The 22409-nt window shown below is 36.3% G+C and overlaps 1 protein-coding gene across 6 annotated transcripts; it reads left to right on the top strand.

The window, feature by feature from the left end:
- The first annotated feature begins 784 nt into the window (after positions 1-784).
- On the top strand, positions 785-21261 carry FBXO9 (F-box protein 9). Of its 6 annotated transcripts, none has more exons than XR_011599772.1 (14): positions 785-1129; positions 4122-4199; positions 4580-4732; positions 5429-5486; positions 9009-9108; positions 10923-11050; positions 12023-12137; positions 13273-13391; positions 14946-15036; positions 16081-16176; positions 16540-16633; positions 17660-17814; positions 20051-20216; positions 21066-21261. XR_011599772.1 is itself a non-coding variant. In XM_070932945.1 (13 exons), exons 1-13 carry the CDS (start codon positions 1127-1129, stop codon positions 20157-20159), a joined length of 1299 nt encoding a protein of 432 aa, XP_070789046.1. In that variant the 5' UTR covers positions 785-1126; the 3' UTR covers positions 20160-21261. The 6 variants fall into 6 exon arrangements, 4 of the variants coding, with proteins under 4 accessions (XP_070789046.1, XP_070789048.1, XP_070789047.1 ...); XR_011599771.1 differs by having other exon boundaries at positions 20051-20755; XM_070932945.1 differs by having other exon boundaries at positions 20051-21261.
- Positions 21262-22409: the final 1148 nt, after the last annotated feature.

Here is a 22409-nt window from a genome sequence, read left to right as displayed (position 1 = left end):
GCTGTTCACCGCCCTGAGTCCTTCGGGAGTAGGGCGGTATACAAATATGAAAAATAAATAAAATAAAAAAAATAACGACGGGATAAAATTGCAGTCCACATACTTAAATCTTAGCTTTAGTAAAGGAGAAAATAAAACTTTGGTATGTACATCCTTATTTGGAAGTGTGTCTAGTAAATGCATTACATATACATTTTATGCTATTCTGCTTTTGTCTGCAAAAATTGTGACAGATCATCTAGAGCAGGGGTGTCCCACTTTGGCCACTAAAAGGACCTGTGGGCTTCAATTCCCAGAATTCCCCAGCCAGCATGGGGGATTCTGGGAATTGAAGTCCACAAGTCTTTAAAGTGGGCAAGGTGGGACACCCCCCCCCCCCATGCGGAGGTTCTGCTCGTGCAACCTAAAAACTGAAGAGTGGCATTTGAGGGAGTCCTGGGGCAATATAGAGAGTGCTTCCCCTATTTTCCTCTTTCTCATCTGGGAATTAAGGAGGCAAAATACAAGAAGTTTGTAACTGGGGCTGCCCTTCCATAGCCGTAACTGCAGGAAAAAAAAAACATTCCCTACTTTCTAAATTCGAAAGCCCTAAACCAGCCAATCCCAGCGCCGACTGGTTTGGCCAGCTCCCAGAGTCCCTTGCGACGCTTACGTTTCCTAGCGCAAAAGACGAAGGGAATAAGTCACAGGGACCGCGCGCAGCCTTCTGGGAAGCGCAGTCCACGTGAAGGTCTCCGCTCCTTTTCTGTTTATGTTGGTCTAGGCGCATGCGCGCTCCGCCGCTTTGCCTGCTCCATCTCGTTCGGTCGCTGACGTTCCCTCGCGCGCTCGCAATCGCTCCTCGTTGTCTTGAGAAAATGGCTGCTGTACGACGCGCTCGCAGTGACTCCCGCTGCGTAGTTCGCTTTTCTGACCGAGAACTCTGCTAAATTTTCTTCCCTGCTTGGTACCCGTTCGAGAGGGAGGTGAATAAAGAGTCCAAAAAGAGACCCGACAGCCGTTGTGAGGCGGCGGAAACCTTCAACCAACCGGACAGGCCGCCCGAGTTCGAAACGGCCACAGCGCTGCCGTTTGACGAGAGTGACAGTTGGACAGACGGCCTGGCTGCCTCAGCCTCGGCCTCAGCATGGTGAGGGGAGGGGCTGCGGAGCGGATGCGCGTGACGAGAGCGCGAGAAGGGCGGGTTGGTGGGGGTCTCGCGCTCTTAACGGACTGTCGCCGAAGCGGATAGGTAGCCCCGCCCTCGAGAGGGAGCGACGCGTGAGGGGGAGGCGAGGCGGCCGATACGCTAGGCTCTCAGTCGCCTCAGGTCGGCCTCTCACTGAAGGTTTGTGGAATAATTATAGGCTTATAATTTGAAGGTGCTTAGCGAATAAAGAAGCCTCTCCTTAACAAAGTGCGCAAGGTAGCTTTAGGATATATATATATATATTTAAAAAAACCGCGAAAGGTGCACAAGTGAGCACGCCATACAGTTTAAAAGATTTACAAGGCCAAGCTGTGCAGCAAGTCTTTTAAGTAGATTCGATCGAAAAGACCAAACATAGCCGTCCATCGCCAGAAGGTGCTGAAGCCTTTAGTTAAATAAGCGGTTTCCGCCTGATGTCAGAAACAGTTGGAATAAGATATTGGATGAATGCGGTTCGGGATGTCAAGAATAGAACTAGGCACTTGTTTCTAGCAAATCCCTGGAAAATGCCAGCAAAGAGACTAGCGTGACATCTGCACTGCCTGCTCTCTTTTTCACGTGGTTGTTTCCAAGAAGAAGAAAGAATATCATCAGCTTAACAACTTTGGCAAAGGTAATTTGTTTTTTAAACAATCAGACAGAATCATACAAGAGAAAATTAGGTGGGCACATGCAGTTTAACTGCAATTTGTTGGACAACCATAGTGAATGTGCAGATATTGAGATTTTTTTTGCCAACCACTTGCCAATTCTATGTGGCTTACAATATATGAAATAAAATTTTAATAAAATGCCTTAGTAAAACCAATAAATATAGATGTCTTTAAAAAGTCTGTTTTTGTCATCTTCTGAAACATCATGGAAGAGGCACATCTGATTTGGGCAAGGTGTTCCAGCGGAAAGGGTCTATTGCTGAGAAAATGAAGCCTCTGGGTTCCCATCTCCTTCCCCCCCCCCATCTGGGGTATCCATTCTCTAATAGATCATGAACGTAGTACAGATTTTACATGAAGGAGACTGTTCCAAAGGTTATAAAGGCCCAAGCAGAAATGTATCCAAAGGCTTGACATCTCTTCTGCAACAGCATCAGATTGATACCACCCTCTCAGAAAAGAGTGGAACTACTTCAAAACTATCTCCAATCCCCCTCTCTTGCAAGCAGCTCAAAAAGATACCATGTTATGATACCGAAACTTGCACAGAGGTCTACAGGAAAGGAGAGAGTATCACAGCTGTTTCAAGTTGCATCTACAAAAATAAGTGCTCTGTTTCATGCCTTGTTTAGAAAGGATCCAGATAATCTTGTCTCATCCAGGACCCTTTTGTAGTTGAAGCCTAGCTACCTTTTCTGCAACTTTTTCAAGCAGTAGTAGGTTGGATAAGTGGATCCAGGGAAGTATTTGTAAGAAGAGAGCACAGCTTCTTTAATGGCTGAAGGCATTGCCCCCTCCTCCTTTAGTAGTGCATTGATTTATCAGCTGAATCCATGTACTCCAGTTCTTGTTAGAAATTCACATTGAAGAGCAAGGATCTAATTTGCACATAGCCTCCTCAGGCATCTGCCTTGAAGAAATCCTGAGAAGTGTGGGACAGTTTTACAAATTGATTAAAGAAATAAAATAATTGCAACACAATATTTTCTATATAGAGAGTGAAAAGCATGGGAGTGGGGAACATTAGACTGGATGGGCCTTTTAACTGAACAGTTTTAAACTAGGGATGATGTACATCTCTATTATTGCTTATCTAGTTCCAAGGAAGGAGTTAGTTTTTGTCAACATTAAACTTGATAACAGATGAGGGAGAACAAGTTGAAATTAAATCAAGACAAAACAAAGGTGCTTTTGGAAAACAGAAAGCTGGACTTGGAGAGTGTGGTAAAACCTGTTTTGGATGAGGTTGCCCTCCCTCAAGAGGAGCAGATTTGCCATTTGGCAGCAATCCTGAATCTGCAGGTGAAGGCTATCACATAACATATCTATTCTTTGGTTACAACCTGTCTGAGTTCTGCAATTTGTTTATCTTATGGCTCTTCTTAAAGTGTACTTGAAAATAGTAATTGGTGCAAAAATGCAATAGATAGGTTGCTATCTGATACAAGGTACAAAGATCAGACAATGCTTGTAGTTTTGTAAGCTTGTAAGATTTGTATTAGGCTTGATTACTTGAGGTACTGCCTTTGTTATTGTGACTCTTCCCATTTAGTAAGATAATGAGGCCTTTTGGAAGATTACTCTGTGGTACCTCTTGTAGGGCATCAAAGCAATAGCTCCAAAAAAGGATGTTTGGTTTGCAATCTCCCATCCATGCCACTAGTGGATACTATTTTGTCAGCAGGATTATAGAGTTGGTTTCAAGACAATGAAATTTTGCTTCATCTTGGAATCAGTTTTCCAGTTGTATACTGGCAAAATTTTGAATGCATACACACTGAACTTCAGAAATATTTGTTGGGTTTCCTACATTGTGATAATGCAAACCTCAAACATCTGAAACAGTTCTGAAATTTTAAGTGAAGCAATAAAAAAAATCCTTAAAATTAATGAAATAAATAATTACCCTGATAAAATCTAGAGGAGACTAGATACATTGTCAGGTCATGGCAAAACTTTTGCACTATGGAAGATTTCCTAATCTTCAAAATAAATTTATCCCTAGAGTAGATATACCACAGGAAACACCTGCCTCTATAACATCATTAAAGGAATTTCAATAAGCCATAGAATCACTAATATATCGTGAATATAAGGATTGATTAGGCCTATATTGAAGCAATTACCTAGGTAACAGTTGTTTAGGGCTTTTCATTAACATTGCAAATGTCTCAGCAACTGATTAAAATGGACCATCTCTAATAATTTTTTGTTAGTATTTGATTTTACGATACTAATATATAATGACTTGGAATACTAACTTGATCTTTCTTTATTAGGCAGAAGGAGAAGAAGATTCTTGCTCTGACATAGTAAAGGAGAATGACAATGACAATTCTGGTGAAGCAAATCTTGAGGTATGCTGTTTTATCTTCACTTGTGTAGTCATATATACAATTTTATTCTTTATTCCATGTGCCTTTGTACTTTTGTCTCCGCACTTTAAAACTTTCCTGTATATTAGCTTTAAATGGAAACAGTTTTATTTTGGGGAATGCAGTTGCAGTGATCCTGGAAATAATTATTTTTTCATAAGAATAATTGTTTATTAGAGAGCATGAAAAATCAATTTACTGGTAGTAAAAAAATATTTCTATCCATGTGACAGAAATACTTTATATTCTTGATAGGAACATACATCCCTAGAAATGCAGTATTCCTTTTCTTTCTATCTGTAGAACTTCAGCTGCTGCTTTTTATAATGTTTATTGATCATTCTTCAAAAATGGATTTTTAGGCAGAGCTTCAGATGTTCAGAGCCCAGTGGATGTTTGAACTTACCCCAGGGGGGAGCTCTACAGGTCTGGAAACTCGATCCTGCAGAACAAGAGGGTCTTTATTAAAGACCATAGATACCAAAGGGAAACTCGAACTTGCAAAAGAGGAAAAGGTAAACAATTTAAACCTCCTAAGAGCCATGGTGGTGCTGCAGGCTAATTCTGCTGACTGCCAGCAGTTCGGTTCCCACTGGCTCAAGATTGACTCAGCCTTCCATCCTTCCGAGGTCAGTAAAATGAGGACCGAGATTGTTGGGGGCAGTATGCTGACTCAACCGCTTAGAGAGGGCTGTAAAAGCACTATGAAGCGGTATATAAGTCTAAGGGCTATTGTTATTGCTATTGCTATTTCTAAACTTAACATTCATCTTTTAGTGTTTCAGTATATATAAAGTATAACCTATTTTTTATTTCTATTCTTACAATTGAGTTGTATCTTATTTTATTGAAATAATAAGTATTCAGTATTAAAAGAAAAAAAATTTGTCCTGAATTCCCTGTACATTTGTTTGGATTTATGTTCAAGGAAGTAAAGGCACAAATATGATTAAAAACACGATTAGATATTGAAGTAAAAAAAAAAAGATTGCAGTGCTTTAATATGATTAAAATTAAAGTAACCAGTTTTGGTCCATAATTAGGTTGTTTATTAAAATTTAATTAGCCATGGAAAAACTGCTTTTGATTTTTTTTAAAAAAAAATAGTATTTAAAAAAAATACTAATAGAAGATTGTATTTCATTACTTAAGTCAATTTTCATTGCTTACATGTAAGGGATTCCAAAAACAAATGACTAATTTTTGTGCAGGCAAGAGAACTGTTCCTGAAGGCAGTGGAACAAGAGCAAAATGGAGCTCTTTATGAAGGTAATCTAACATTCTGATGTAATGTCATATATTAATTTCTTGGACCATGCTCCTTATGAGCTGAAACCATTTAGTGTTATAGTGAAAAATGCAATATAGAGATTAATTATTAAGAGGCAAAGTGGTTGTCAAACTCCCAGCATATAATTTGTGTATATACTGTTCTCTGGGAGGTGTTGAGCCCCATCTAGTAGCTGGAGACAAATCCTTTATTGTTTTGAAACTGATCTGGCCCTTTAAGGCATCCATCTTCCCATTATCACTTATTTCCAAAAACAAGTGCATTTGAAAGACATCAAGCAGTCATTTCTCTTCCACTTTCCTTAGTGCTGTGGTGCTGCAGTGTGTTCTTGCCCTTCTAAAAAAGGGTCTGAACACAGCTTCTTTTGTGTGCGGTGGGATGGTTGCTTGCGAAGCCGAGGATCTGGTCCATGTGAATAGGTTTGCAGTAGACACGGGTTTCTAGTTCTTCATTGCTTATTCTCCTTATGTCAGTATCAAGGAATGGGAGTCTTTTGTCTGTTTCCTCTTCATGTGTGAATTTGATCCTGGGGAATATGTTATTGAGTAGGTGGTGTGTTTGGGAGCATTTGGTGGTGATGATGATGGTGTCATCAATGTAGCATGTTCAAAATTTTGGTTGGATGGTGGGTAGGGCTATGGATTCAAGTCATTGCATGACTGCTTCTGCTATTAGGCCTGATATAAGTGATCCCATGGGGTGCCTTGTACTTGCAAGTAAATTTTGCCATTAAACTTGAAGTATGCATTGAGGCATAGATCCAGAAATTTCATGATGGTGTCTATGGACATGGAGTGTTCTATGGGAGTCACCTTTGTGGCTATAGTGTATAGTGAGTAGATGGTGTATGGTTTGTTTAGCCAGGTTAGTGCCATGGTGACAAGTGCGGTGACATCGAAGGAGACCATAATTTCTTCCTTGTTGAACTTGGTGTGCTTCATGAGTTGGAGAAATTGTTCTGGGGAATTTATTGATTCACTTTTGTCAATTTTGTTATGCTGCATCCTGATTCTGCAGTTGTTGAAATTCATTTTTTTTCTCATTAATCTACATTCAGTAGATGACAAAGTGAAAACATAATTTTAGAATTGTATATAAATTTATTAAAAAGAAAAAAACTGAAATATCACATTGGCATAAGTATTCAAACCCTTTGCAACAACATGTGAAACTTAGCTCTGGTGCCTCCCATTTCTCTTCAACGTTGCTCACATGTTTCTATACCTTGAATGGAGTCAACCTGTAGTAAATTAAATTTATTGGACATGATTTGGAAAGGCACACACCTCTTTATAGAAGGTATCACAGCTGACAATGCATACTGTAGCAGAGCAAAAGCCATGAGATGAAAGAAACTGCCTACAGAACTCAGAGATAGGATTATTGTAAGGCATGGATCTGGGGAAGGCTACAATAACATTTCTGCTGCATTGAAGGTTCCTAAGAGCACCGTGGCCTCCATAATTCTCAAGTGGAAGAAGTTTGGGCGGGACTCTTCCAAGAGCTGGTCACCCGGTCAAACTGAGAAATCGGGGGAGAAGGGCCTTAGTAAGAGAGGTGACCAAGAACCCAATGGCCACTCTGACTGAGCTCCAAAGATCCTGTGTGGAGATGGGACAGACTTTCAGAAGGACAACTATCACTGCAGTCCTCCACCAATCTGGGCTTTATGGCAGAGTGGCTAGATGGAAGCCTCTCGTCAGTGCAAAACACATAAAAGCCTGCTTAGAGTTTTTTCCTCACAGTCTGAGAGTCCTTTTGGTGCCTTTTTGCAAACTCCAAATGGGCTTGCTCAGATCTGTGCTTTGCAATAATCCTGTTTCTGAGCTCTGTAGGCAGTTTTTTTCACCTCATGGCTTTTGCTCTGCTACAGTATGCATTGTCAGCTGTGACGCCTTCTATAGAGAGGTGTGTGACTTTCCAAACCATGTCCAATCGATTAGATTTACCACAGATGGACTTCAATCAAGATGTCGAAACAGGTCAGCAACAATGAAGAGAAATGGGAGGCACCAGAGCTAAATTTCACATGTTGCAAAGGCTCTGAATACTTATGCCAATGTTATATTTCAGTTTTTTCTTTTTAATAAATTTACAAACATTTCTAAAATTCTGTTTTCCCTTTGTCATTATTGAGTATTAAATGTAGGTTGATGAGAAAAAAACAAATTTCAACAACTGTAGAATCAGGCTGCAGAAATTGACAAAAGTGACAAAAGTGAAGGGGGTCTGAATACTTTCTGAATGCACTGTAGATTTATTTGTATTTGTTAATTGTTATACTCACCAGCAACTCAACATTGCTTATTTTGTATTTAGGTTCTTACTGTATGTATTTCTATTTCACTCAGTCTCACTATCCTGTTCCTTTATTAAAACATCTAGATCTACACACATGGTCTGGTTTATTAAAGGATAGATGGTTTTAGCTGCATGTCAAGCTGCACACAGTATAATATGTAGTGAGGATAGAATGGATTAAGAGTTATATTTGTTTTTTCAAATGCAGACTAAATAATTTAATTATAAAAATAAAAATGGGTCACAATAGGTCAGAGGATCACATACTTTAGCTAGTTTTGACATGGATGAACCATATTCAAAATTGTGCTCAACTCTGAGTTGAATTAGTTAGGCAGTTGGAAAATAAAGATTTCTGACTAACTACCCACAGGGTTATTATAAAGATTAAAATTTATTTGAAAACATTTTGAATTGTGAAGGATATTATAAAAAACCATTTTACTGGCACAGTAATTTTGAAGTAAGTATTGTGATAAATGGACTTTGGGATGTTTTAAAATATTTTTAATAAAGACAGCAATATGGTTAATGTATACAAAATCTCCTCTCCTGTCCCTTCTGATTTATCTTTTCTCTCTCTTTTTTTTTTAATGGGAGGGGAGTATGTTGCCAAGTAACCTTACAGTCTTTATTCCAATAATATTTCTGGTCCTCATATATTCAAACAAGAGTCTTGTGATATTAGGTGATATTATAAGGCCACAATCTTACCAGTTTATCTTCTAGTGAATGGGTGCTTAGTGATTGATCATACTAATGAAGACAGTAGCCAAAATATGTTCTCAACATTTCAAATCTGCTAACTGGCCCAAGCAACTGTGCCAGTTTTATTGTTACACTTCAATCTCGGAGTACTTACCTTGCCCTGTCTATTAACTACTCAATGATCCTTGTTGCTGATTCAATTCATTGCTCCACTCCCCCCAGCCTGGTCACCACATTTTATGAATACCTGTAAAAAGTATGGAAATAGTTAAATATTTATATTATTAAAATGGCCTTTAATTAATTACAGTGATTGTACTCTCCTATCATCATTTTTTGCAGAATATGTTTTGAATTAATAGTATAATAACAAAAGAAAGAAAAGTTGCATAAGAACTCTGTTAATGTACTGATTTTTAAAAGTTCATTTTAAATAGTTATTCCAAAGTGTATGAACAATCAATTTAAATAACCATTGCTTTTATTTTTAGCTATTAAATTTTACCGTCTAGCTATGCAATTGGTCCCAGATATTGAGTTTAAAATTACCTATACCAGATCTCCAGAAGGTGACAGTATTGGGAAAAACTAGTAAGTATATATGAATATATATATCTATGTATTATTTGAAAAAGTTGTACTCGGTATATACTGGATTTCATATATATATATAGTTAGTGGTGATGTTAGATGGACATGACCACAGTAAATAGTCTAATCCACATCTTAGTGGATTAGACTATTACTAGAGTGTAAATTCACAAATAGCTCAAGTATAGAAGATATTCTTCTGAATTTACTTGGTAAAAACTATCCTGTTGCACAATTAAGGTAGTATCCAAAGGCTTACTGTTACATATATATTTTGGTCTGATTGATTTTTTTGAACCAAAAACTCTATTGAATCATCAGAATTTTTAAGGATGTTCTAGGTCTCAAATTACTACTTTTCTAACAGAATTTACTTTGTCCTATACTATTTGTGAAGAAACTAGAAGAAGAAAAGGTAGTATCCCCAAACAAGGCAAAAACAATGTGATACATACACAGTTATTCCAATATGGGAAATCCAATATGAACTGAAGGAGCCAACCCTCCTATCACAGTTAGAAAATACAGGTAGCCCTCGACTTACAACCATTTGTTTACTGACCATTCAAAATTACAACGGCAAAAGTAATTTATGACCATTTCTCACGCAACCGTTGCAGCATCCCTAAGATTACATGTTCAAAATTCAGATGCCTGGCAACTGGCATGTATTTAAATAGTTGCAGTGTCCTAGGATCATGTGATCATCTTTTGCAACTTTCTGACAAGCAAAGTCAATGGGGAAACAGATTCACTTAACTGTGCTATTAACTTAATTGCAGTGATTCACTTAACAAGTATGGGAAGAAAGATTGTAAAGTGGAGCAAAATTCATTTAACAACTGTTGCTTAGTAACAAAAATTTTGGGCTCAATTGTGATCATATTCTTTCTCCCACTCTCAAAATCTAAGTGTGTCCTTTTGTAGTAATAAAAGAAAATCCTTTGAAAGTTTAAAACTGGAAAAAATGGCAGTTGGGAAAACCATTATAGCATTCTCTTTTACTGGTTCTTGTGTCTCATTTGCAATTCTGGGAAGCTGTTAAGGCAATATTATATGCATCAGTGTGTTCTTGACTTCACGTTTGGGAACATTTCCTTTGCCAAATACTAGTTCGAATGTAAATGTAAATATGATTGACATTAATGGGCTTTAATATTAACAAGTCTGTTCATCTGTTGTACAGGTAGTCCTCGAGTTATGAATGTAATGGAGCCTGCCCATTCCATTCGTAACCTGAGAATTTGTTGGAGTGAATCTTGTACCTTGAACAGGATCACTCCCTCCTTTTGCCCATGCATTCGCTAATCGAATGCGAGGCTCGTTAAGTGCACCTGAGATCCGCCCCTCCGACACTCTGTTCAGGCCTCCAGGCCTATTGCGGGCGGAAATTGAGCTTCTGGGGTGCGGATCCGCCCCTCCAACGCTCCATTCAGGCCTTTGTGGGCTCCCCCGGCCCATTGCAAGCCGAAATGGAACTTCCGGATCCACCCTCCCAAAGCTTCATTTCAGCCTGCAACGGGCTGAGCAGGCCCGTGGACACCCAAACAGCATCAGAGGGGTGGATCCGCCCCTCAGAAGCTCCATTTCAACCTGCAACGTGCAGGATGAATGTTGCAGAGCCTCTGCGGTTGTTCGAAAGGGTGAACAACTGCCATGGTGCTGCAAGATTCATAGTTTCAGGACTTGTTTGTAAATGCTAGGGGGCGCTTATCGCGTAACTTTGAACATTCCCTAAGGGAATGCTCGTATCCTGGGGATTACCTGTAGTATATTATGATTTTCTGGTCTCATATTATGCCTGTGTTTTGTAGCATTGAAGATAATGAAGATGATAGCAAAATGGCTGACCTTCTCTCTTACTTTCAACAACTCACTCTTCAGGAATCATCCATCAAACTATGTCAGCCTGAGCTTAATCTGAGTCAGACTCATATCTCAGGTAAAAGAACATTTTCTATAGGAAATTAGTGGGCATATTTTAATATAGAAGATCATGAAAGGGATGTTCAGAAACCATGCTGAACAGGAGAAAACAGTTTGAGATGTTTAATAGGAACCGTATAAATTTTAGCAATAAAATAGTTCCTTCTTCATTGTTATAATTCATATATGTTGCAGGCTTAACATAATGCTTTCCTAGTAGTAAATACATTTAGCATAAGAAATTTATTCTAAAAATAGGGATCTGTAGAAATTTTTTTATTTAAAGTTATCTTATAAATTGTAATTCACGTTTTGTACTAAATTTCACTGGGTTCCTAACTGAATGCCAATTTATAAAAAAGAATGTTAATTGTGACAGTTGCTGTAAGTGCTTGTTCTAGAATTCTAAATCTAACAATTAAAAAATAAAATATGTGCTGTTACTATATTTTGTTATCTGAAATTGAAAGAAGAAAAGTTCATTTTTTGATATTCATATCCATTGTTATTAGAATACATGTAAACATGTTGACATGCAGAGTAATTATTTTTGTAAAATGAATGATTTATGAAAGATTCAGCCACCTGCAAAAATAGCGGTTTGGATGAACATATCACGCTTAATGTAATTTTTTAAAAACACTAGATTTGAAGATGCATTGATGTTTGTTTAGTATAATATAATACCACATTAAGTGTGGAATCCTTTGTTCATCCTTGGAAGTAAGAAGGGAACTTTCCCTAAAGCCTCTCATATCCCCCGAAATTGGAGAGTTCAGTGATTCTCCAGTTGCTTTTTGTTGCTTGCTTGCTTTTGGTGCCAAGGGCTATAAGAGGGAGTAGAACTAATAGCAACATTCCATTCCATCCCAAGCCAGTAATTTGGATGCCAAGAGCCTCCCCCACATTGGGTTTTTTTTTTTTTTTTTAGCATGGATCCAAATCAAACTACTGGAATTATTCTAATTTTTACATTTTTTTTCCATAGTGTTGCCTATGGAGCTGTTAATGTATATTTTTCGATGGGTAGTTTCCAGTGATCTGGACCTGAGATCTTTAGAACAGTTATCACTGGTCTGCAGAGGTTTTTACATTTGTGCCAGGTAAAATTGAAACTATCATGCAATAAAAATTTCATTTATCCGGATAAAAGTGAGTAATTTTAGGATATTTGAAATAAGTGGTGACAACCAATTTTTTGTGGTTATAAAAATAAGGTCTTTATTAAAAGTTACTGAGTTTTTTGAAGTTTTAGGTAAAAGATGTGGTCAGTTAACTAATAATACAAAGTATTTTTAAAGAAGAAGCTTCACTAACCAACTAAAAACTTATTTATCAGGCATTCTTAAAAATTCCTTTAAAATGTTTAAATGAATTACTATTACTGCAGTTAAGTAATGCTCTTATAAATGTAAATTATTCAGTGACTAATTCTTTTAATTTTGTTCTGAAAAACTAAGGTCACCCTAAGATTATAGTTTTAAAATCATAAAAATAAAAAAATTATGAAATAAAAAGCAAGTATTAAAAAACTCCAGAAATGTATGAAAGTTTGAAGATTAGTGGTGGAAAGTAGTTATATGTTTCCATTAATGGAACAGTATTGAAGCAATTTCTTAGTTCTCTAAGTAGCCTTTGGATTCTCCTCTGACAAATTTATTGGAGGTTTGTAGGTTAGTTCCATTTCAAATAGCTGATTTCATTCCATCTGTTAAGCTAGTTGAATTTGACTATTCAAATCAATTTGGAAAAAAAGTTGTTTTGACTTTCCTATGCAGTTTGATTCAGTTCAAATATTTGATAAAAGTGACTTTGAATTAAACCTCTGAATAAAACTGTGCTTAGCCTATTACTGTATTCCATAAAGTTTTGTTGCATGAGAAGCTCTGTTATTCTGATTTGGCATGTATAACACTTATACAGTCATATATTCAGAAAGAGGGGAGTTTTAAAGATAATTCTAGCATTGATTGTGAGATCTGATTCTAGTCTAATTAAGTTAAAAGCATATGTCCATGCACACACAGAATACAAAACTGATAAATGAGGGATCAGGGTGAATTAAACCTTATCAAAGTGCAATTTTCCAGAATTTATTCAAAACTGAATAATGAAATCTCATTTAAAGACACTATACAACCATCATTTGCAGTGTTGATAACCAGTAACACACAATATTTCTGATACTCTTGTTTGTGTTAACATTTTAAAAATCAGATTACACTTTCTTTTTTCCAGGGACCCTGAAATCTGGCGTCAGGCTTGTTTGAAGGTTTGGGGCAGGACATGTAATAAAATGGTTCCTTATACCTCGTGGAGGGAAATGTTTGTGAAAAGACCTAGAGTTCGATTTGATGGTAAGAAACAGCAATGTTGTAATGATAATCAGGAAAGGCAGGGGCTGTATAATTGCAGCAATAGTTTCTGATTATAAATAGAAAGATTGGTTGGAAATGTGACTGGAGTATACTTGGGATTACTAACAATTATTGGCATTCTAAATATATACTTTGGCCTTATAACATAGTCCGACTTAAAAACACATAATCACCTTTTTACTATTACTATTCTATTTTACTGAATAGAATAATTGTGATATTTGCATTTGATGAGCTATTCTCTGGGAAGGACCATTCCAGGAATTGCTAATGAAACTCCCAAAAACAAAGTGGCAAGGATACAGTTTTCCTGGATAATAAGGAAATTTTTGAATAAGGATGTTTCAGTTTGTGTGTGTATCAGTACCACTTACCTTTGCTACCGGTTCGGAATTGTGAGCGCTCACACGCGGCGCTTCTGCGCATATGCAGAGCATCCACGATGATGTCTGGGCGGAGCCTCCCACCACTGCCACTACCAGTTCGCCTGAACCGGAGCGAACTGGTAGAAACCCACCACTGGTGTATATTCAGAAGCTGCATTGTAATAAAAGAAAGGATCATGAAAACAAGTTAGTTAATTGAATTATTCATTAAAACAATTGCTTTTAAATAAAGTGCCCCATTTGCAAAATTAATTCACTTTTTTCTGTGTATGCAAACACTTAAGTATTCTTCTGTTGGAAGAAACCCTCTGTTTCTTCCAACAGAAACAAAAAAGATATAGTACTGTAGAGGAAATGGCAGGAAGGAAAGAAACATTTACAATAAGAAATGAAGAAAAGTAAAATGAGAGGAGGGAAACAAACTAATTCAGAGATGGGGGTGCAAGGAAGAAAACACAAGAAAAAGATTGTAGAAATCTCAACAGAAGCCTTTAGGCATGAGTGCATGAATGATTACTATGTGTGCCTTCTAGTAATTTGAAATACTTTATTCCCAGCCAAGTATGCCTAGCACTTGCCCTGTTTAGATATTATGCCTATTCTATATGTGACCATTTCCTCACACTTAAAGGAGAATAGTGCAAAACTGTACTAGTCCCACCTATCCCGTTCTTGCCCTTCACATGTTGAGGTGAGTCTGTAGTGGAGGATGAGAGGAGGAGGAACTATTTACGTAACTCTTGTCTCACTGAGAGTAAGAACTAATCTGTGTGTAAACACCAAGGATCCTTCTTTCTCTCTCCTGCCTCTATTGAATTCAGTTTCTTGTATGATTTGCAGGTAGATGCTCTATATCTCTCCTACCATCTTTGTTTGCACAACAGTCTTTATTTAAAAAAATATAACAAGACTTTCCAACTTAAAGATAATTGGAAGAAAAAAAAACTATCATGCTTTTTCAATGCATGATATAGTAATTGAATGATAAAAATCAATGCAATTATATAGTAATTGCAATAAATGAGATTATAATTGATAAATGTGTGCAAAGAAGATTGAAAATTGTAATACATTCTCTATTTCAGAATCCTAAAATATACATAATTGAATGTTTAAAGTATAAAAAGCAGGTAACTATATTTTATAGGGGTATATATCAGCAAGACGACATACATTCGTCAAGGAGAACAGTCTCTTGATGGTTTCTATCGGGCATGGCACCAAGTGGACTACTACAGGTACAGACATTTTAATTATCTCTCTTGCCTCTTAAAATGAGTTAATTATCTCTCTTCTTTCCAATGCAGTTCATGTATAGTGCTGCAAACCATGATATACAGTGAATTCAAATGATTACCTGTGTGTAAAGAGTAATAATGGTTTAGATAATTGGAGCCATGTATTTTGTGACTAAATTTTTTATAATTCTGCTTATAGACATTCCTAAAGTATTTAAAAACTACTAGGAGAAAATTGTGTGGGGATTCCAAACTGACTTTTCCATGACTCCCAGGCTATGAATATACAGAGCTAGCTTAAAGTATGTAAATTAAATCCTGAAATGAGCTGCTTTTGAATCATAATTTGATACTCTAGTATTTAATCTTCATGCTAATATCCCAATACTGGAATACTTCCAGTAACAAAACTGAATCATCATAGTTAATGAGATCCTGTTAACATGTATTCTGTGATAAGATCCTTTATATGCAATGAGGTTTCAGAGCTTTTTTCTAATTGCATATCTACATCATTCACTTTAATTTCTTCATACTTGGACACTTTGGGAAAAGCCACATGAAAAACTGACTTTCCCTTGTACCCAGAAGACACAGAACACTCCTGATTAATATCAGTATTGATTAATACTGATTGATTGATTGATTAATCAATCAAGTATTGATTAATACTTCATATACTGGCTTTTTTTTGGTGGACAAAGCTTGAGTCCCACATTTGTGTGTTCTACTAAGATTGATACATGACAATTTGCTCATTGTACCCATGTGTGAGTAATACGTGTATAGTGTGGGTAATTCAGGCATAGGCTGACATACAACTAACCTGATTTCTGTATGAAAGTGAGCAAGATTTGATGGATTCAGATAGATTTAGAAGTTAGTACAAGGCCCTTTGGATCCTTACATTTATCATTTGTACATTAATATTTGTTTTTAACTAAAATATGTATGTTGGGAAAGATGTTTCTTTATTTTATTGTTATTTTTAATACATTTTTGTGAACAAACCCTAATTGGGAAAATGTTGAACAATTCTTTTAGGTACCTGAGATTTTTCCCAGATGGCCAAGTAATGATGCTAACAACTCCAGAAGAACCTCAGTCTATTGTTCCTCGATTACGGACTAAAAACACAAGGTATCTTCAACATCTGTAATAAAGAATTACAGAATAATAAAGAATGTCCATGGGATCCTGATATTTTTAATGAAAATTAGGTAAATTAGGTAAACAGTAAAGCTACTATTATTTTTCATTGCTAAAGAATGCATTGATCAAGTGATTTGAAAACTACACTTAAAGTTATCTTTAATGAAAGAAAACTGTGTTTCAATCTAAAGTTAATTATAATTTCAGTAAGCTCTTTGAATCATAGAGATTTAAGTTGGACATTATTCATTTAAATCCTATTAATTCTTGGACCTAATTTAGTATCAGCAGTGTTTTTATTAGCACTTGAATGAATATATTTTCATGAAATGTTTTCCTTCTAAATCTCAGAACTGATGCAATCCTGCTTGGACATTATCGCCTTTCCCAGGATACAGACAATCAAACCAAAGTATTTGCTGTAATGACAAAGAAGAAGGAAGAGGTATTTATGTAAGAAAATATTAATGGTCAACAGTAATCAACTGATAAATAGAACAAGAAAACAATAAATAAGTATTGTACTTTAGGATAATTTATTAAGTAAAAATACAACTTTGGAGTAGTTCTTTCTGCAAAATACTCTCTCCAAATATTCTTAAATTCTGAATTTAAAGGAAACTATCTTTTGGCATAATTTTTTCTTTTTAAATTTGGAAGAGTTCAAAAACAAATTAAAAACTCTTCACATCTAGAAGGTGGTGAAATAGAAGAATTCTGCATCCATCTTCGGACATAGTTTAATAATTTTAATTGCTCTGCTTCTTGCTGCCCTGAACTAGCGAAGGCAAGCTATAGATTTAAAAAGAAGACTGATTATTCGGCAATCTATATATGGATTTTCTTTTTCCTACCTTCTAGAGGCATAGAAGATTGGAATTAAGGGCTAGAAGGTGAACAAGAAAAAACTGTAAGGAAGTGTTGAAAGCTAAGGGAGAAATTGAAGCCTAGGAATATTAGAAATTAATAAAAAACCTTTTCCTGTTTTCTAACACTCAATAATTTTTATAGACGCTTAATATTTTCACTATCAACATTTAAAAGTCTAATTTTAGAAATAGGATACTTATATTATTTTTAAGTATCATGTTATATTTTATATTACTATCACTGTAGAAAAATACATTTTATTATAAATGCAGAAATGGTTTTGTCTGAATGAAAATCAATATTCATAGACTCATAGAAGAAACTGATGTAGAAAAATATATCTTTTATTGTATGAATGCTGATTTTCATTCATACAATAAACATATTCTGTTTATTATTTCTCACAATAGGGACATTGTATTTTGATTTTATACATTAGCATAGGATATTGCTGATTATGGTTGGTTAGTACCAGAATATTTTGTAGAAATGAAAATGTCTTTGAAATGTAACATTTTATCTTTTAACTAGGATACAGATTTAGTAGCTATCTTTTGCTGCATATTCTTGACAACCTATTCCTTTCTTGTTTGTTATGTAGAAACCAATTGACTATCACAAGTTCAGATATTTCTGTCGTGTCCCTGTGCAAGAAACTGATCACAGTTTTCATATAGGGTTACAGCTGAATTCCAGTGGCCGTCAGAAATTTAATAAACTCATTTGGATTCATCATTCTTGCCACATAACTTACAAGTAAGGTGTTCTTTTTCCAAATGCTATAAAAAAACTGTAAAAATCCTTGAAACCTAATCTTTCAGTCCTAACTAATAGAAGATATTTTATTTCTTCCTTTTTTACAAGATTTTTTTATGCCTGCATACAACATATAACAAAACTTGGCAACAGAAGGAATTTTATGAACATTTATAGCACATAATCATACCACTTATATAATAAGAAATGTCTGTATCACTACATTTTAAACTGGAGCCTGTAAGATTAGAAATTAGAGTTAATTTTATAACATAAATATAAATGCAACTATCTGAAAGGTGAGAATTCCCATAATATCACATTATTTCCAATTGTTTCCATCCAACTAGCCAAACAAATATTGCCAGCAGAATATAGCGATGGAGGAATTTGGTTGTACATCAATATATAGGAAGAAAAGAAGAAGAGGAAATTCCATTGAGTGAATTGAAATCCTTTTGTAATTAATTAGATAGTTTGAAATATTTGCTAGATATTTACTCATAGATGAAGCAGAATACCAATTTTAATTTCCTAGGCAAATAAATCTAATTCGGTCAATAATATTGAACAAACCTAGCCAGGGCGATCAAACATCAAAAATATTTGCCAGACTTAACTCACTTCTTTACATGGACAATTTGGAACTCTATGGAAAAACATCATCCAGAATAGAATTGCTGCTCAACACTGGATGAAGACAAATACCTGGGCATCCTTCAGGCTGGTAACATTAAGCTCACTGAAGTCAAGAAGAAAGTTAGAAGCAAATACATCAAGAGAGTGAAGAAGATCTTAAAGTCTAAACTCAGTGAAGGAAACACCATCAAGGTAGCTAACACGTGTGCAATTCCAATCACTAGAGCTGAACTAAAATGCTGGGCTAATTCTGGCTGCACAAGACCAAGCCTTAAAAACAAATGCATGGAAAATCTAAATTGAGAACAAAGCAAATGCCAGCTCTGCAAAAAAGCTGAAAAAATAGTGGACTACCTATTAGTGGTTACAAGAATATTATACAGACTGATTATAAATGATAGCATGACAAAGTAGCAACAATAGTGCATTAGAATATCTGCAAAAATATAATTTGCCTGCAAGCAAGAACTGGTGGGATCGTATAGTAGATAAAGTAATAGAAGATGAAGAAGCTAAAGTGTTCTGGGACTTTAGAATTCAAACAGACAGCTGCATAACTTAACACTTATCAGTAACAAAATCAAAAAAGTCTGGATATTAGATGCTATTACCAAAAGAAAAGATGATGTCAATAGTAATAGATGCCTTGGGTGCAATTTTACAAAAAGGCAATTTTATTTGGAACAGCTTATGTTCTGCAACAATATCTTTAACACTATCAAACAACAACCTCTGCCTATCCCAGCTCCTTGGGAAGGACTTGATAGATAGATAAAAATACCAAATCCAGTGTAAACATGCTGACTGTATGACCAACCATAATAATAAATGTATGTTGTGCCCAATTCTCAGTGTCTCTGGGTAGATTACAAATCATTAAAATGTTTAAAACAAGGGAAAAACAAAAAAAAGAATAAAGATAACAAAAATGACAAAACTGGATGGGAACAATAGATGAAGGGGGCTTCAGTTACCCTTGACAAAGGCCTGGGTGCAGAACCACTTCTTCAGGACCCTTTGTAACAACACTAAGATGGGAGCCATTCAGATTTCATGGAAAACCCCATTCCAGAGAGCAGGAGCCCACAGAGAATGTGGGCTTCTGAAGTCTTGACAGTTGATATTGTTTAATCAAAGAACCTCGAATCAGCCTGCCAGATCAGATAAACAATACTAAATTAAACAAATTAGTATGATATTCTTAAATTATTTTGCAGTATTTTAATAATTTGTAAGTTACTCTCGTAATCATTGGCATAGGAAAATGGCATTCATGCCTCAAAGTCTCTTCTAACCATGAAAATCGTACACAACCATTTCTTTGCAGTATAACTTATACATTCATGTATTATATTGGAACCATGCTGGGTTTTTTTCCCCAATAAAGCCTTAAGGTCTGCAGAATTTTGGTGTCCAATTCCATTTTGCAAAATAGCCGTATATGTAAAAATGCTCTGATTTCAAGTAAAATATTTTCTCAGATAGGATGCAGAGAGAATAGGTACAAGTTATATTATTCAAGCCAGTTTTCTTCCTTCTAAGCAAGGAGTAAGACAGACATGTTTATCACTTTTTTCTCTTTTTTTCTCTTTTTTAGGTCTACTGGTGAGACAGCAGTCTCTTCTTTTGACATTGACAAGATGTACACCCCTTTGTTCTTTGCACGCGTGAAGAGCTTTACTGCAGTTTCAGAAAGGCCTCTCTAAGAAGCTCATATTTCTTGCATGAAAGAAATTACAGCAAACAACACTTAAGTTATAAATGTGAGTGTGTGCGTGCGTGTATGGATGGATGTGTGTGTATATACATGCGTGTGCGCACACACACACACACACTATATATATATATATATATGAATTTTATTTTAAAATTGGGAGATCTTTTTGGAAGAATATATACTGGAAATACTTTTGATTTAGGGTGGCAGGGTTATCTTTCTGGTTTTGATGTCAAATTTACGCTTTATTTTAAACTTGTTTATGTTGTGAAAAGACTTTGTAAGATACAAGGCATTTTTTGCCATCTCATTTTATGAGCAAAATTTATAAGCTGTTCTCTTTACAAAGTAAGGCTTCATCTGCCTATGCACCTTAAGTTCAGGAATTGTTATAAACATACTGCTGTACATAAAACATTGTGTGCGTGCTTGGGGAAGGCTCAAAATGTGAAGAATTTGTCCTGCATCTGTGTGTGGCCTATAAATGTATAATAGAAATTTCATGTATTGGAATTACCTTTCAGGAAGAGATGCTGATTTCAGTATAAACTACAGGTTTATGAAAAAAACAAGAAAAAGCAAAAGGTGAAAGTTCAGTTTCAGATGTCATTTTTTTTTTAATTACCTGGTTTGGTTTTAAATAATCATAATCACTTCAGATGTTATTAGGTTTAAAGTAGATGATGACAGGACAGCCACATTGCTGGATTGGTTGCCTTTGTCTTCTGGATCCTGGAAATGCACACTAAAGTGTATCATCTGAATTCTCTTATGCAAACAAACAGGGCTGCATTTTGCTTTGCTTTGTTTTTAGCTCTTCTCCTAACTGCTAAAAATACTGTACACCTCTTGGGTGTTTTGTGACACTTAACCTTTTCTTTTGGGACTCCTACAGATGTTCAGGTACTGTGTGCGGCTTCTCCTGCATATGTCATTTGGGAATTGGATGCGACTGCTGTATTTCACCTATCATAAATATGTATTTACACATACAACTCACCATTCTAAATGTTTTCCTTTTACCAAGTTGTGTCATTTTTTCATTTTGGGGGAGAATATGGTTGAAATAAAGATCACTTTGTTTGAAGTTCCATGATCTGTGTTGTCTGCCATGCTGAGTACCAGTTATTAGCCAGCCTGCAGAAAAATCAGCCAACAGACAGCAATAGCACTTAGACTTATATACCACTTTACTGTGCTTTACAGCCCTCTCTGGTTTACAGAGTTTACAGCCTATTGCCCCCAACAATCTGGGTCCTCATTTTACCCGCCTCGGAAGGATGGAAGGCTGAGTCAACCTTGAGCCTGGTGAGATTTGACCTGCCAAATTGCAGGTAGCCAATAGCCTGCAGTACTGCACTCTAACCACTGCACCGCTGTGGCTCATAGTACCACATGAAAGTAATAAAGTGAAAGTAATAAAGACAGCAGGACCGATAAGCGATTTGCACAGTATGCCATCAGTCCCTGAGAGAAGTAATCTGTTGGGAAGATTGGGGAAGAAGCCTGATGAGGAACAGATACAGGGTTAAGGGGAATAAGGCACTGAGAGAATTAGCAGGTTCACATGCAGGGGTGAAATGCTCCCGGCTCGGGCAAGTAGGTAGCGATGGCGGGCAGTTCGGAGAACCGGTAGCAAACATCCCTGCCCCCCATGCCCAGCTGAGCCGCGCGATCATCAAATCCTTTTTTTCCTTTTAAATGGCTCTGACCAGCCAAGCTCTGACGATCCCAGCTGAGTTGCCTGCTAATCAGGCAACTCAGCTAGGATCGCCAGAGCCATGTAAAAGAAAAAAACTTTTTTCCTTTTAAATGGCTCTGACGATCCCTCCCCCTCCCAGCTTGCTTACCTTAGCTGCTGGTCGCAACACCTTGCTTTAATCCCTGCAATCACTTGCATCAGCAAGCAACTGAATCTCCCTGCCTGCAATCAAGCAGGCAAGGAGTTGTGGACTCCAACTCCCAGAATTCCTCAGCCAGCAAAGCAAAGCTGGCTGAGGAATTCTGGGAGTTGAAGTCTACAAGTCTTAAAGTTGCCAAGGTTGGAGACCCCTGTTCTATTGGGTAAGTTTTTTTCCCCTTTGGGAGCTTTAAAAAAATAGTTAATTGGTTTTTTTTTTTTAGTTCTTTTTTTAGACCTAGCCATTTAAAGTTTAGGAAGTTTTAAATTTAGCTGCTTTTATATAAAAATAAAAAAATAATATTTGTGCAGCTTTCTGAGATTTAGTATATTTCTGTA

Source organism: Pituophis catenifer, unplaced genomic scaffold, assembly GCF_029215685.1.
Source record: "Pituophis catenifer annectens isolate HBS135680 unplaced genomic scaffold, rPitCat1.0.hap2 SCAF_1, whole genome shotgun sequence".
NCBI classification, from domain to species: Eukaryota; Metazoa; Chordata; class Lepidosauria; order Squamata; family Colubridae; genus Pituophis; species Pituophis catenifer.
Note: the sequence above shows the minus strand (reverse complement) of the source record. Positions and strands in the feature narration are given on the sequence as shown.

Coding starts and splice junctions, on each gene's coding strand:
- FBXO9 (XM_070932945.1), top strand. Junction 4,200..4,579: donor CTGGTGAAGCAAATCTTGAG/GTATGCTGTTTT, acceptor ATGGATTTTTAG/GCAGAGCTTCAGATGTTCAG. Junction 9,109..10,922: donor GACAGTATTGGGAAAAACTA/GTAAGTATATAT, acceptor TGTGTTTTGTAG/CATTGAAGATAATGAAGATG.